At 31.9% G+C, this 16,392-nt stretch overlaps 1 protein-coding gene across 8 annotated transcripts in view; it reads right to left on the minus strand.

Annotated features, from left to right (window-relative positions):
* Positions 1 to 16,392, minus strand: part of LOC145292090 (high affinity cAMP-specific and IBMX-insensitive 3',5'-cyclic phosphodiesterase 8B-like) — a 973,128-nt gene that overhangs the window by 219,999 nt on the left and 736,737 nt on the right. For 6 of the 8 annotated variants that reach the window (XM_080138173.1, XM_080138169.1, XM_080138167.1 and 3 more), the window contains exons 10-11: positions 8,536 to 8,615; positions 151 to 186 (exon numbers count right to left, since the gene is read on the minus strand). In XM_080138173.1, the coding sequence (XP_079994299.1) occupies positions 151 to 186; positions 8,536 to 8,615 (116 nt within the window). The remainder of the gene's footprint in view (positions 1 to 150; positions 187 to 8,535; positions 8,616 to 16,392) is intronic. The other 2 variants (XM_080138174.1, XM_080138172.1) reach the window with 1 other exon arrangement.

Below are 16,392 nucleotides of genomic sequence, written 5' to 3' on the forward strand. Positions count from 1 at the left end.
AAAATCGAAATCATCTTATAAATATAGTGGATATAATTTTGTTTTTATTATTAAAAGTTGGAATGAAAATTGATAAAAATAGAAGATGCCCAACGAGGCATAAAATATAAATAGAACCAACAAAAATATAATTATAATATTTTTTTTTACCTCGCTGGAACTACTTGTAATCGAGCCAGACCTTTGCTGTGAAAGACAATTTGTTTAAGAAAAGAAATGAAAATTCGATTTTAAAGTGGAAAACAAGATAAATGTAACGTTTTGTAATTTTTGAGATGAGGATTGATTATTCGTAATCTTTGGATTGTTCAGACTACTGTTCACATCTTGAGTGTTATTTTGACAACGTTTTGGTCGATGTAATCTCCAGCCTTCTTCAGGCGTATCTTGTCCAATTCGGAAATCTTTCTGTGGAACTCGGGAATCTTTCTGTCGAATTTGGGAATCTCTCTCTCTCTCTCTCTCTGTCTGTCTGTCTCTCTCTCTCTCTCTGTCTCTCGAACTCAGTGATCTGCACAGAATTTTGAACAGAACTGTTTATTCATTCCATAGGAATAGAATGCTTTTGTACTGTCGGCCATGACTGAGTAAAGATCCTAACTAATTCACAATTGTATCTTGAGTGTCGCTTGCACTGAGGATTCCCAAAAGTTGTAACTTTGCAACTGAATTTTGCCAAGTACTTTATCCACGGTCACTTGTGGGTTTGATAAAAAGATCCCGAGTTTGACAATATACATTTAAAGAAGTTTAGAGGTTACATCGATCGAAACGTTGTAAAAATAGTACTCAAGATGAGAACAATAGTTCAAGGAATCGAAATTATGAATGTAGTTTGTGTTAGAACACAACAATCATTTTACTAGCAGTGATACCTGGCTTTGCTCGTGATATAAGGATGTATGAAAAGAAGAAAAAAAGATGAATATGAAAAAATGAATTTAAAAGTTTTGGTTTTGATTTTTATTCTGTAAAAAAAAACCCCAGACATTTTATAGCACTTCAGTGTAAATGATGCCATGTGTTTTCCATTGGTATAAAACCAAAGACTACAAAGCACTATAATTGTTTCATATTAAAATCACGCCGTCTTAGTAGAGAGAATGATTGACGAATCAAGAGTCAGAGAGAATGACCTCTGCATGCAAACGGAAGTAAGGATATGGCGCGAAATCTAGAGAAAAGGAATGGTTTTGCTGATAAACATTCACACAAGACAGTCACATAAAAACTACTCTCCCCAGTATGATATATCAATGATGATGAGAATAATCATGATAATCATGATGGTTTTAATAATGATACTAGTAATGATGATGATAATAATGACATTTATAGTAATAATATATAATAGTAATAATAATAATATTATGATAATAATGATGATAATAAAAATAAGAATACGATGATGATTATGACAATGATGATAATAATAATGATAATAAAAAATGTCTGAGCAACCCTGTAGATATTTCTTGATAGGTACACCTTGCGTGACAAGCAATAATCTAACCCCTTCTCAAAAACCAAAGGTAAAGTGAGCCTGGAAAGGTCCATCTCCTTAGACTGAACAAAATAATAAGTCAGCCCAACAGCAACAAAACCACTGTCAGACTGATTGTCAAGGACGTATCCTTGACTTGTGTTTACCAACACTTATTCATGACAGCTTCATGAGGTTTTATGTGATGTATGATCATAATATGATTGCATTTGTGTTATCATTGGCCACATTTTTATTCTTATAAACTCTGTGCGTGTGTGTGTGTGTGCGCGCGCGTGCGTGTTTGTGTGTGTGTGTGTACATGTTAAAAGAATAATACGACACAAACTTAGCCTGACGCCCACTCCTAAATTGTCACTCCCTTTATTTTCCATTTTTCTTTTTTTAATAAATACATAAACGGTTGTACGACATCCTACCTCGACTAGCACTTCTCGTTTGGTAAGGCTCTTTTGGGTTGAAAGAATTTATAATCTAAATTTGTGTTGCGTTTTTCTTTTTGTGTATGTTCTGCTACGCATTGAGTTCTCTCACTTAAGATTTCCTAAAGAAATTGTGCTATTCTTTACGGAATTATATCTATCTATATCTATCTATCTATCTCTCTCTATATATATATAAGAATTATCTCTCCAGTACTTCTCAACAAGGCTCTAATTTTCACTAAAAACCTCCAATAGCACAAGTTACTGACTTACTTGGCCTTTTCTTATTGAAAGAGCTCAGTATAAAATTAAAAAAATTGCATGCGGGGTCTTTATAGGGATGATGCTCTTTTCATTACAAAGCATAGACTTAGGCAATATAAATAATGAAAGATATTAACTAAAAACATGATAAAGATACCTTACTTTACTATGCCGAACCTAGCCCAAACAATAATAACATCAATTAATTGTAAGATAAAAAAAAGCCCAAGCTCCTCCCCCACTTATACTACCTAGACAAAACTGTAATTGCCAAAACAAACCACTATGCCCTTTAAAGAATTATTGCATACATACAAATTTTATATATTCCTGTACAGTTACTGAACTCCCAATAAAAACAAACAAATGTAATTGATAGAATCCCCAACAACTCCAGTCGAAATATCCTAACCACAGAAGCCACCACATTAGAGAACTTTAATAACCATCAAGACAATGTTCCCATAAACAGCGCATAACCTAACACCCACGTTATACATGAAACTACTCTATAAAATAACACAGATCAGAATATCCCTCCACTTCTACAAACATCTCCCATATCCAGAATAGGGATTTAAATTATGGAATTATTATAAATACTGCTCTTAAAATCCATTCGGCAAATCTAATAAAACTTACAATCTCCAATAACATAAGTTCCTTCAAAAATGAAAACACAAATAACAATAAAGGCACTTCCATAACAATTTTAATTAAAAACCTCTTACGTGAGAAAATTCCGTATTCATTAAAACTCTTACACCTCAAAATCTAAATTCTGTAATCTTTGCATTTCAGAAGCTGTTAATATAATAACTTTTCCTTACGCTACAATAAATGTTAAAAATGAACCAATTTCACTATGCAAACATAGAAAAAATATTCAAATATAGCTGGTTCGAAAAACTTAACTCATCTCATTTAAATTAATAATAATAATATATATGTATCTGTATGCATTTCTATGTATAAATATTATACATATGTGTAGACACGTATATATTGTGTCAACATACTCAAATTGGTTGAATTCCGGCGAATCATATGTGTACATATATATATTGTATTAACATACTCAAATTAGATGAATTCCTGCTAGTCATACCCTAATCCCTTTTGTCTTTATCTCAATATGAATATTAAATTCTAGGATAAATTAATTTAGCCTCGATATATAATAATGTTTAGCTTGGTACTCATTTTGATCCAACTATTAATATAACCCATTTATTTATAAATCTTTATCAATTAATAAGGTATTAATTTTTTAAAAAACAAATTCAACTGGATTAAAGTGCTCTGGCAGATATAATGATAAGTTTTTATCGCAGCATATTATATCGCTTTAATAGGGTCTTGCGTATATATTAGCTCACGATAATAAAAAAGTAATCCATAACCCCTCTTATTAATATCAGAATTATATTTTAATTAACTAATTCGCTCCAAATTAAATTACATTTATTTATTCATTTTGTACTTTTATTTATTCATTTCATAATTGTATCTATCTAGATAACTTATATTTAATATTTATATTGTTGCTATGATCATTGAATTGATTCAACATTCAACTTAAGTTTTTTATCTGATCAACTCTAACCTATATTTATCGATGGGGTAATGTAGCTTTTATTAACCTAGAATTCTAGCTTTTAATAAAGGTTTCTTTAAATTTATGAATATATGTATAATTATATGTGTATAAATATATATATTCAGATGTATATTAGTGATGGGACGATGCTAATATTTTATTACCGATTCCGTGCTAAATTCTTGCTTCTGATACAATTACCGATTCCGATTCTTTATAAATCTCTAATTATTTGACTATAAGATTGTTATTTCCCCGCTTTTCGTAAAAAACATGTTAAATATGCAGATATTTTCCTAAACGTCAAAAATACACTTATGGAGGATGATCAAGCGATTTTAGCTTTACTGGTAATTAAAAATCAATAAATAGTTATTATTTTATCATTATTATAAGCAATGGAAGATCTTATTTTAAACAAAATCAAATAAAAAAAGACAATTAAAAGATTCTTTTGGGCATCGGAAAATAGGCATCAATTTTTCTGATTCTGATACCGATTCCGATACCATCAAATCTTCCGATTTTTCTGATTCCCAATTCCGATTAATCGTTCCAACACTAATGTATATATATATATATATATATATATATATATATATATATATATATATATATATATTTATGTGAATTATGCGCAATAGCTTTGAATTTCTACATTATCTACGTAATTCTACTACTAGAAATATCTTAATTCATGCATTCTTATCTCTAATACTTTATAATAATTCTCTAATTAAGTATATTTGATTTTATATTTAGCATATTTTATCTGAGAAGATCAAACATATATTTTTATGCATTTTTATTTATATTTATTATTTTTATCGACTGGCTTTAAATGTAAGTTTTCTACCCACCTCCACACACGTATATTAAAAAAAACACACACACACACACACACACATACAGTTCATATTTCCCAATTAAATTTGACATGCACAAGGTTGTTTATGACACGCGTAAACTTTAAATAAACTCTGACCTAAATCTTACACCCACCCTCCAAAAAAAACTTGATCTCTACAATTGGTTTTGCGATGCCAGCCTTCATTGACTTTCCTTTTTTTTTCTTTTCTCCTTTTTCCTTTTCTTCTTAAATTAGTTTTATTTCTCTCATTTTCATTATGTAAGACTACCTTCTAAAAATCGAATTGATCGGCCCAACACTTATGAATCTATATTTTTGCGGAGCAGACTGAAGACAGATTTTGTCCAAATTTTTACCAAATGGAGGCTTGCTGAGTTCGGAGATTTTCGTGTTCTAAATGTTTATATATGTTTTGACGTATACAGTTTTGGATATTTGTATATCCGCATGCGTGTTGTTATAATCGATGGAGATATATAAAATGCAATTGATTATTGATTTCCAATACGCTACAATGTCTCCGCACCCGCAAAGATTTCAAATTTCTTCAAAATTCAGCATTAGCAGATCTTGCCTTGCCAGAGGTATTTACCATTTCTTATACCCCTGGAAATTACATTATGCGATCTTTACACATTCTGGATGTCACCTCTAATTTAAAGTTTTTTTTTCAAATGTTACGGATTACTCTACTATCTTCAATTTTCCCCTTGGATTCTTATTCGTCCGACCTGGCAGAAATATCCTGGAAATAATTGAACTCATTTCAACGTTGGATTGCGTAGGCTGTATGATATCCTTTATCTATGCCTTTTAAATGATTTTTAAATAATCTTTTTTAATATATGTGCTGATAAGCAAAATATATATTTATTCATAACTGATGATTTTGCTAATTGGATTTCATATCTTCTCATGATATGAACCATTATTGAAAATCCATGGATTACGGAAATAAATTTATTCTTTTCCATATATTCCTTGTTTCAAACTATAAATTCTTGACCTGAATATATTTTTATATATATTTTAATCCACAGGATTTAACTATAATCCATGCATTTATATTTTGCTCTAATTTTATATATTGAGCTTTACATTTTTGGCTCGGATCGTCTTGAAAATATTATCTCACTATAATATTTAATAAGGCAATAATTCATTTGATTATAAAATCTGTGATTAAACTCATGTATATATATATATATATATATATATATATATATATATATATATTATATGGTTGCTTTCTTAATTCCTCTAAATATTCATTCGACAATTTTGTACTCACTAACTATTTGTACGATGACATATATGTATATTCATATATGTGTTACAAAAGATTAGGAGACATATAAACAAGGGCTGAAGAGATATTGTTAACCTTTGTTTGGATTCGAAACCGACATCTGATCTTCGGTAATATACATATACACACACACACACACACACACACACACACACACACACACATATACATACATACATACATACATGATGATTGATGATTGCAACGTCTTGTCAGACGAGTGCCACTCCCTCAGACACTTAAAATTCATGAGCCCTAACATGACTTCTTTTTTTAGTGCTACCGGCAAATTCACACGCTCAAGCAGACATGACACTGAAGACGGTCATTGCTACACACACACACACACACACATATACATACATACACAATACATAATAAACATATATACATATACATACACACATGCATACATACACAAATACACACACATATACAAATACAAACACGTACACATATATGCACATATAAATACACATGCATTTAACTACATATATATACATATATATGCATTTATACACAAACATACACATATGTATATATATACACATACATACACATGGAAACATATATATGTATACATATATACATACAAACACATAAACATATATAGATACATACATATATACATACATATACACAGATATATACATATACATACACATGTACATATATAAACATACGTACACATATACGTACATACACACACAGATACATATAATGATGGCAGATCAATTATTACATACTTCCAGCATTTGAAGCCTACATGCGTCACAACTTTTCCATTGCTATAGGACTATTTTTTATAGACAAATGCCTGAGGGAGTATCTATACAAAGATGATGTTACAGAGATTTAGCTTTGTACGACAGCTAAATTTCTCTCTCGGTTCAAAATGTTCTCAACAAGCAAGAGCAAGAGAGCCAGCAACAAGTTAAACTGCAGACCAGCTTAATGCGGGTACTGGTCTCCCGCTTTATGGTTGTTTAAATCAGAGATTTGCTGCTCCTAGAGGGGTTGCCTTCACCACGGCTTATGGGAGCCCTCTCCACCCCACATACACATGGAAATAAACACATGCATGCACACATACATGCATACACACAGAATGCACGCAAACATACATATGAATGTACACACACATGCAAACATACACACATAGAGGTACACATTATAAGCATGTATTATATATGCATACACACACGTACACATGCAGATACATGTAAAATACACATGAAGGAGCGTTTCAAAATTCATATATCCTCAATGATCAGGATGAAGGTACCATTCAATGAGTTTGACATAAAAAAATCCAAAACAAACTAACTATACATAGAAATCAGACGAAAAATCCAAATGCAACAGATCAGCGTTTGAAACGGCTGGAGTTAAAAAAAAAAAAAAATTCCAGCCGTTTCAAATGCTGATCTGTTCATTTGGATTTTTCGTCTGATTCTATGTATATTTAGTTGTAAAGTAATATGTGAAGATCGTCATCATTGTCTGCCTTCGGAACGTGAGTTTTTGTGTACAAACATTTTATTAAAAAAAAAAAAAAATCCAACCGTTTCAAATGCTGATCTGTTCATTTGGATTTTTTGTCTGATTCTATGTATATTTAGTTGTAAAGTAATATGTGAAGATCGTCATCATTGTCTGCCTTCGGAACGTGAGTTTTTGTGTACAAACATTTTATTAAAAAAAAAAAATTCCAACCGTTTCAAATGCTGATCTGTTCATTTGGATTTTTTGTCTGATTCTATGTATATTTAGTTATAAAGTAATATGTGAAGATCGTCATCATTGTCTGCCTTCGGAACGTGAGTTTTTGTGTACAACCATTTTATTAAAAAAAAAAAATTCCAACCGTTTCAAATGCTGATCTGTTCATTTGGATTTTTTGTCTGATTCTATGTATATTTAGTTGTAAAGTAATATGTGAAGATCGTCATCATTGTCTGCCTTCGGAACATACATACATACATTTATATATACACACCTATCTACATTTATATATACACACATACCTACATATACATACACACGTACCTACATATATATACACATATCTACATATATATATACACATATATCTACATATATGTATATATATATACACACATATATCTACATATATATACACACATACCTAATATCTACATATATATACACACATACCTACATATAGATACACATATATATATAGATAGATAGATATATAGAGATACATATATATACATGATGAGAGAGATACATATATATATATATGCACACATACATATATACTCACATAAATACATACATTATATATATATATACACACATACATATATATTCACATAAATACATACATTATATATATATATATATATATATATATATATATATATATATATATATATATATATATATGCACGTTGGACTTTATTACAGAGGATGATTTATTTAGCTTACACTGATATGTACAATTATTTTAAAAAGATTATATATAATCTTTAAACAATTAGTTGCATTTATCAGATGCAAGAAAACGTTGATATTAAAAGCATGTTGGTTGCTTACTTTATTAATTGGAGCTTCCACGAGGATCGACTGCATTTTGGATAAGGACTCTCGTCGCCGATTGAATCCATGCACAGCACCTAAAAAGATAGAAAAGTACGAGACTAAATAATGAATGAAATCACGTGATAAAAATAATTAAATGTTTTTGTTATAAGAAACAAATATGGAATTCTTTGTTGCATTCAGTGGGGCAGAAACAAATGTCGAAAAATCTTCAATCATCTTTGGAACTTTGACAAAAATCAAGCCGAATTATCTATCTTCTTTCCCCCCCCCCTCTCTCTCTCTCTCTCTACATTATATATATATATATATATATATATATATATATATATATATATATACACACACACACACGCTAGCAGGCCGCCCAGCGTTACCAGGTCGTAAAATATGCACAAATATTACATGTTAATTAATGCAGAATTCTTATTTATTATAAACAGAAAGACCACCAGGATTAAACGTAAAGTTAAAATTCCTTTTACAAAAATTAAGTAAAACGGAGGAAAAACGAGACATGTGAATACGAGTATTGTGTTTTTTTCTAAACAATTCACTTCTTGTAAATAAAAAAAATACTTCAGCTGAGATCAAAACGAAAACCAGACAGTGAGTCAAGTACAATAACCATTAAACCAGCGTGACACTATCTTTAAAAAGTGTTTTCAAACCTACTTATTCTTAATATAATTAACCTCTCATATGAACGATTAACGCATGCACATCCATGAAACAATTGACAAACAGATAAAAATTCAATGACTCCCCCACGTACGAAGTTTTCAATTTTGACCCCCTCAGAAGTTTTTTTTTGGGGGTATGAAAAATGATTAAAATGTTTTCTACATGTCTGAATACCGTATATACCAAATTTAAAGTCTGTAGATAAAAAATTCGTTGAGTATATAGGTTGAGAAGTGTCCTCCGATACAGACACATTTTCACTTACATATGATAGCTATGTACCGACCAATTTTATTAATCACAATGAAATTAAAAGCATAAAACTGAAAAGCTACCTGACCGGTTTCGCATCTCAGTCAACAGAGCTAAAATAGAATGGAATAACGATTAATATATATATATATATATATATATATATATATATATATATATATATATATGAGATGGGAATATGACAAGGGATAAATGAGGAAAGAAAAACAGAGTTTGAGGGGAATAATCAGATACAAATTACATTAAGTCCCAAGAGATTTTCTCTTTGTTTGCAAAGACTAGGTCCCAAGGACATAATATAGATAGTTTCTAAAATCTTTAGACGATAAAGAGAGTGTGACCTGCACAAAACGGAAGGCAAGTCAACACTGAAGTTTAAGGCACATACACGATTATTTATTAAAGATCCGGTTTTTGAGAACCAGAAAGTAATCCCTGTTAATGGAAACCTACAAAAATGTTTGCCAAAGCAGATCTAAGGGGGAGAACTCATGGCCACACTATTCAGTTGTTTACACATCACATCATTGAAGCTGAATTGGACTGACATGGTAGCCAATTTCATTAATTCAACGAAGATATCTTCGGGAATTGTGGGAGTCGTTAGATGACTGCGATATAAGGCGTCAGCACATATATTAATAGTCTCGGCAAATGGAACACAAGTGAACAGACTGGAAATATTGAAAGAGCACATAAATTTGTCAAGGTAATTACAGTTTGGAACACAACCACTATATTTCCATCTCATATATCTCTTTTTTCTTTAGCGTTATTTACCTCGATTTTAGCTCTGTTGAGCGAGGTGCGAAACCAGTCAGCTAGCGTTTCAGTTTTATTCTTCATGATTAATAAAATTGGTCTGTACAGAGATATCATTAAATTTTGTACCACCAAAAAGAAAAATACTGTTCATGACTTTGTGTGCATATATATATATATATATATATATATATATATATATATATATAAAGTTTAACTCATGTCCAGGGAACTACATCTAAAATTTCAAGTGTTTAGACTCAAAATTGGCAGACAAATTTAGTAGAGTCTGCAGAGGTAAACGCTTTTATATTTGACTTCTTGGCAGCCAAATTTTCGCCCCCAAACTGATTAAATACTTGCTGCATTTCTGAATACCCTTTATAAGACATTTCAAATGTTTAGATGTAAAATTTGTTGAATAGTTTGCTAGAGACCGAAAAGGTCAAATCTTTTGAACTTTGACCCCTTGGTAGCAAAATTTTCGGCCAAAAACCGATTAAAAACCCTATGTCTGAATACACTTGATTGAGAGGTCAAATTCTTTTTAACTTTGATCCCAATTTGTTGTTTTGGGCTCAAATCAAGTTAAAATATTTGATTCATGTCCAAGGAACCTACATCTAAAATTTCAAGTGTTTAGACCCAAAATTGTCGGAGGAGTTTGGTAGAGTTTTCAATAGTCAAATCGTTGAACTTTGACTCCTTAACAGCTACATTTTTGGCCGTAAATCGATTAAAAGATTTTCCCAAATCTCAAGTTTATGAACTGATGTATATATACTAGCAGAAGTACCCGTCGTTGACTGGGTTCAAAAACAGCCTACAGAAAATGGACTGTGATTGATGAAGGTATGATGGGTCATGAAAAGGAGGGGCTTGTAAAGAGATAGGTTTTGATACTCAAAAAGTTTTGAAAAATAATGAAGCTTTACTTACTTTAGTAAAATAACTCGAAACAGCAAAATGGGATATTAAAAAAGTAAACACGTAATTACTTTAGATTTTTTAAAGCAAAGAATCTATATAAAAGAAAATGGCGCCCTTTTCAAGCAGAACAGCTTCGTTTCAGTTTTACAGTATTGAACGGTGTAGTATTGCGCTGTCGGATTCAGGGTTGTACTATTGTAATGTAAAGAACATGCAGAAAGGGTTGTAATCAACTGAATTCCTTCTAGTACACTGACAAAAAAGCTTACACAAATATATAAATAAAAATAAAAAGGTTATGCAAATGTTTTGAAAAAGACACATAATCATGTGAGCAGGATTTTTTCCTTCTTTTGACACGATAACAAGTAACGTTCTTATTTCTTATTATTTATCTATTTTCGAAAGAGTGCCACGTACAAGTGGAGAAGAAAAAAACAGAGTTATGCAAAATTTGTGTCGAGAATTGTCTAAAGTTCCGACTTTTTTTTTGGCTTTCACTTTATTACGAACGTGAATTTATGAGGTGAATTTATTCGACACAATATTATTCAACTAAAAAAAAAAAATAAAAGCTAACCTGAATTAAGATTAAAGTTAAGGTGTTATTGTGGACCCTCACCCCTTTTAAAAAACCTTGTTAAACTTTGTGACATATTTACATTCTATGGAGGTAAGGCGCCAACGAACACCCAATAATTTTATTATACCATATTTCTTCAAACTGAAACATAATTATCAAAGTATACTTACGCAAATAGATATGAAAAGTCTTTGTTAAAGTTTGTGTCATGTTTCCATGGACTACAGGCGCGAACGCAGATCTCACAATTTTATTATACCATCCCTATTTAAGTTGAAACGTACTTATCAAAGTATTCTTAAGTACATCTATATCAAAACCCTTGTAAACGTTTTTTTTTAATTTTTTATTTCCATACTTTGGGGGCCAGGCACGGACGCAGACCCCACAATTTTTATGAACCACCGTTCTGCCAGATCAAACATACCCATTCCTGATTCTCGATACATCTTCTATCATTATATGTAATCAGTTTTTTAAAATAGTCAACCATATAGGAGCCTATTCGTGACCAGACACACACACATACGTTCAGCTTTATATATATATATATATATATATATATATATATATAAATTGAACCTATTCTTATTTATACAAACATTATTGGGTGCATATACGCATACATGTTTTTAAACTCCTTTATAACTTAAGATATTGCAGTATTGATTAAGAATTGATTAATTTGAGTTTAAAATTTCTTAATGCTGCAATTTTTTAAGTTATAAATTTATATTTTTTACTAGAATATCTTGTCTTTTTCTTTTCCAGTTTTAACTAGTCCTTTACTTTCCCATGTTTAAATCTTAACCATATTACTTTTCATGCTTGCATTTTTCTATGTAATATGCACATACATATAACAGATATACATATGTATATACACACACACACATATATATATATATATATATATATATATATACTAGCATGGGTACCCAGCGTTGCCTGGGTTGACATGAAGTTCTGCTTGAAACACACCGGTATACTTATTATTTTCATCATGGGCAACAAGGGTACCCCCACAACAAAAATAAAATAACGGATGAAAACATGTAACTGTAATCGCCCCAAAAAAGAAGTATGTGATACCCTCTCCATCAGATATTTCGGCAGAATGGCTACAAAGAGAAGAAACTATTCTCCGGATATTGCTACTCTTATCTCCTGTTTACTAGGTATATCGATGACATTTTAATTATCACATACTCCTGCGAAGAAGCTATTAACATTTTCCACAAATTCAATAACGCCGACCCAAACTTAAAATTTACTATAGAACACCCAGACTCTTCTGAATCTCTTTCTCTACTTGATTTTAAAATACAAATAAAAAAAATGGTGCCATATGCACTGAAGGGTGTGTCTTTCGAGTTTGTCCATATAAGCAATGTCAAGAATACCGGATAGACTGGAGCCCATGGGTAGTCCAGATACTTGTTTGAACGTGTTTTGTAAGAAAGTAAAGTAGGTGTTGTCTACTATAATACGGAGGAGTTGTAAGAGATTTCCTGGAGTAATTCCGAAGCATTGTGGGTTTTTAGATGCTATAATGTCTGCCATGAGATTGATGGCTAGATGTGCAGGAATGGAGGTGTATAAAGAAACGACGTCTAGGCTAAATGGGTATCTGTATAGTTTGAGTAGATGGTGTGGTAGATCGTTGAGTCTGTTAATTACTTGGTTGGAACTACTAACATGGGCTGGGAAGGTAGAGAGTAGAGGTTTAAGTAGGCGGGATATTAACCAAGAGATTTTATAAAGGGGACCGTTAACGCTTGAAACAATGGGTCTGATCTGTGTATGTGTGCTATTTTTGTGGGTTTTAATAAGGTGATAAAAGGTAGGTAATTCGTTGTATTTAGTAATAAAATTTAGTCTGTGTTGTTTTGGGAGATTTCTTTTAAAACAAATTTGAGACCATGTCTTGTTAATGTTGTTCTCAATACGAGCAGCAGTGATATTATGTGCTGGGGTGTAAAGGTCGGTATTGGAAAGATGCTCTATAGCAAGGTTGTTATAAGATTCCTGTGATATAACACAAAATTCTCTGCCCTTATCAGAGGGTAAATAAACAAAATCTTTGTCTTTAAGGGATTTAAGGGTGAGGTATTGGTTCCTGCTAAGATTGGGGGAAATATGGTGTTTTTCGCGTTCAAGTATTCTGAAGATTTTATGCTTTAACCTTGAAAGTTTTATATCTAGTGGAATATTATTAGGAGGTGGGTATACAGGGTGATCAAGCTGAAAAACAGGAAAAGAGGTGTTGTGATTACCTGAGAGGTTGAGGGGGGTATCATTGTTATCGTGCGGGGCGAAAGCGTGCAGCCATTTAAGGTGGTAAGCAGTTCTGCAGAACTGCGTTTCTATGTTGAGTTTAGCTTTATCCGTCAGTTTCATTGTGGTGATAAACTTAGGGCCAAGTAAATATATATATATATATAAATATATATATATAAATATATATATATATAAATATATATATATATAAATATATATATATATATATAAATATATATATATATATATAAATATATATATAAATATATATATATATATATAAATATATATATAAATATATATATATATATAAATATATATATATATAAATATATATATATATATAAATATATATATATATATAAATATATATATATAAATATATATATATATATAAATATATATATATAAATATATATATATATATAAATATATATATATATATATATAAATATATATATATATATAAATATATATATATATATAAATATATATATATATATATAAATATATATATGTATATATATAAATATATAAATATTTCTGTTTCTATGTCTATCCTTGTAGCCATGTCACAAGTAAGGGTGCTGGAGGTAAACGTTCTGTCTGGGCTGACGTTATCCGCCTGATAGTCAGGGACCCGAACCTTGGATTAACCACCAAGGAGGCTGTCCTATCAGCAGGTGCAAAGTACTGGGGCTGCTGTATTGCCATTTGGTGAATGGATTCTGGACTATGCAGTAGCTTCTGGTGGGGCCTCTCGATGCCATACTAGTGGGTAATTGTTATGGCTTTACCTTATCATTAGCTACAAATAAAAAAAAAAAATTAAAAAATTCTTTGTTTCTATTTCTCTCTTAGTTTCCCCTCTCTGTCCTGCTCTAAGTAAATCTGACGACCTAGTCCACAAATTCCAAAAATTCATCATGACAAGTTTCAAGAAAAAATACACGATTAAACCCAGTTCTCCAACTTCCAACGTAGACCACTACTACCATGTCTCCTTCTCCAACATCAGGGGTCTACGTTCTAACCTTCCAGAGGTTGAAACCCAATTACGGGAGACTAAACCAGACCTTTTATTTTTAAGTGAAACTGGCATTGGACAGGCTATTTCCCTAGAAGAGTTCGCAATTAAAGGATACTCTAACTTGACTTCTAAATCTGACCCCCAAGATCGCCATGGGCATGGAATTTGTGCCTATATTAAAGATAGCTTTCCATGTGGTAGGGACAACTCCAGGGAAGATCCTAACTTACCCTATATGTGCTTCCGGGTTGCTTTAGCTCACACTACGGCATTTATATTTACTCTCTATCGCCCCCATAACAGTGGAGTTACTATCTTTCAAAGCATATCTGAGAAAATTGACCAAGTCCTATCTGCTTATGCTTCAGCTAACATTTACGTATGTGGTGACTTCAATGTTCACAACGTCGAATGGTTGACCCACTCTAACAAGACCGATGATGAGGGAAGGTTCTGTCATGATTTCTCCATTGCCTATGACCTCACTCAGATTGTTCAGGAACCCACCCGTGTGCCCGACAATGACGGCCAGTATGCGAGCCTACTAGACCTTTTTCTCACAACTTGCCCTGAACTATGTTCAGTTTCTGTTCTGTCGCCTCTTGGATCTTCCGACCACTCTGTTGTATCAATTAAGATAAAAATGAAATGTAATAAGTCCCCAGACGTACCTCTCCATCGTACAGTATATCGATACACTAAGGCTGACTGGGATAGCTTCCGTACATTTATATCTGATCTACCTCTGCATTCTATGTTTAAAAAGGATGTGTCCTCTATAGTATTAGACCTGACGGAATGGTTAATTGTAGGTATTGACCGTTTCATACCCTCAAAAAAGTTTCAGCAAAAACCTAACAGCCAGTCATGGTTCTCTCCAGAATGTGCTGCTGCAATTGCGCACAGAAATCACTTTTTCCACTGTTTCCAACGTAATAGATGTATGAAAACTAAAGCCGCTTTCAGGACTGCCAGCAACCATTGTAAGAAAGTAATAAAGAACGCAAGAGAGTTGTATGCTCAATCTGTTAAGTCCAAAGTAGCTGAGCAGCGGCTTGGTTCCCACCAGTTTTGGCAAATAGCAAACAGAATCCTGAACAGAAGCATGTGCTCCATGCCAACTATTATCAATGGACCTGAGGTAATCTCGTCAGCATCAGACAAAGCCAAACTCTTTGCCAAGAACTTTGCAGCTAATTCTACTCTTTGCGATCAAGGTCGCCAACCCCAATATTTCCTCCTGTATCAGAAAACACGCTATGTGATATACGTATATCTGTACGTGATGTTGCCAAGCTAATCAAAAACC

This window comes from Euprymna scolopes, chromosome 13 (genome assembly GCF_053919585.1).
Source record: "Euprymna scolopes isolate OS-2025 chromosome 13, ASM5391958v1, whole genome shotgun sequence".
NCBI classification, from domain to species: Eukaryota; Metazoa; Mollusca; class Cephalopoda; order Sepiida; family Sepiolidae; genus Euprymna; species Euprymna scolopes.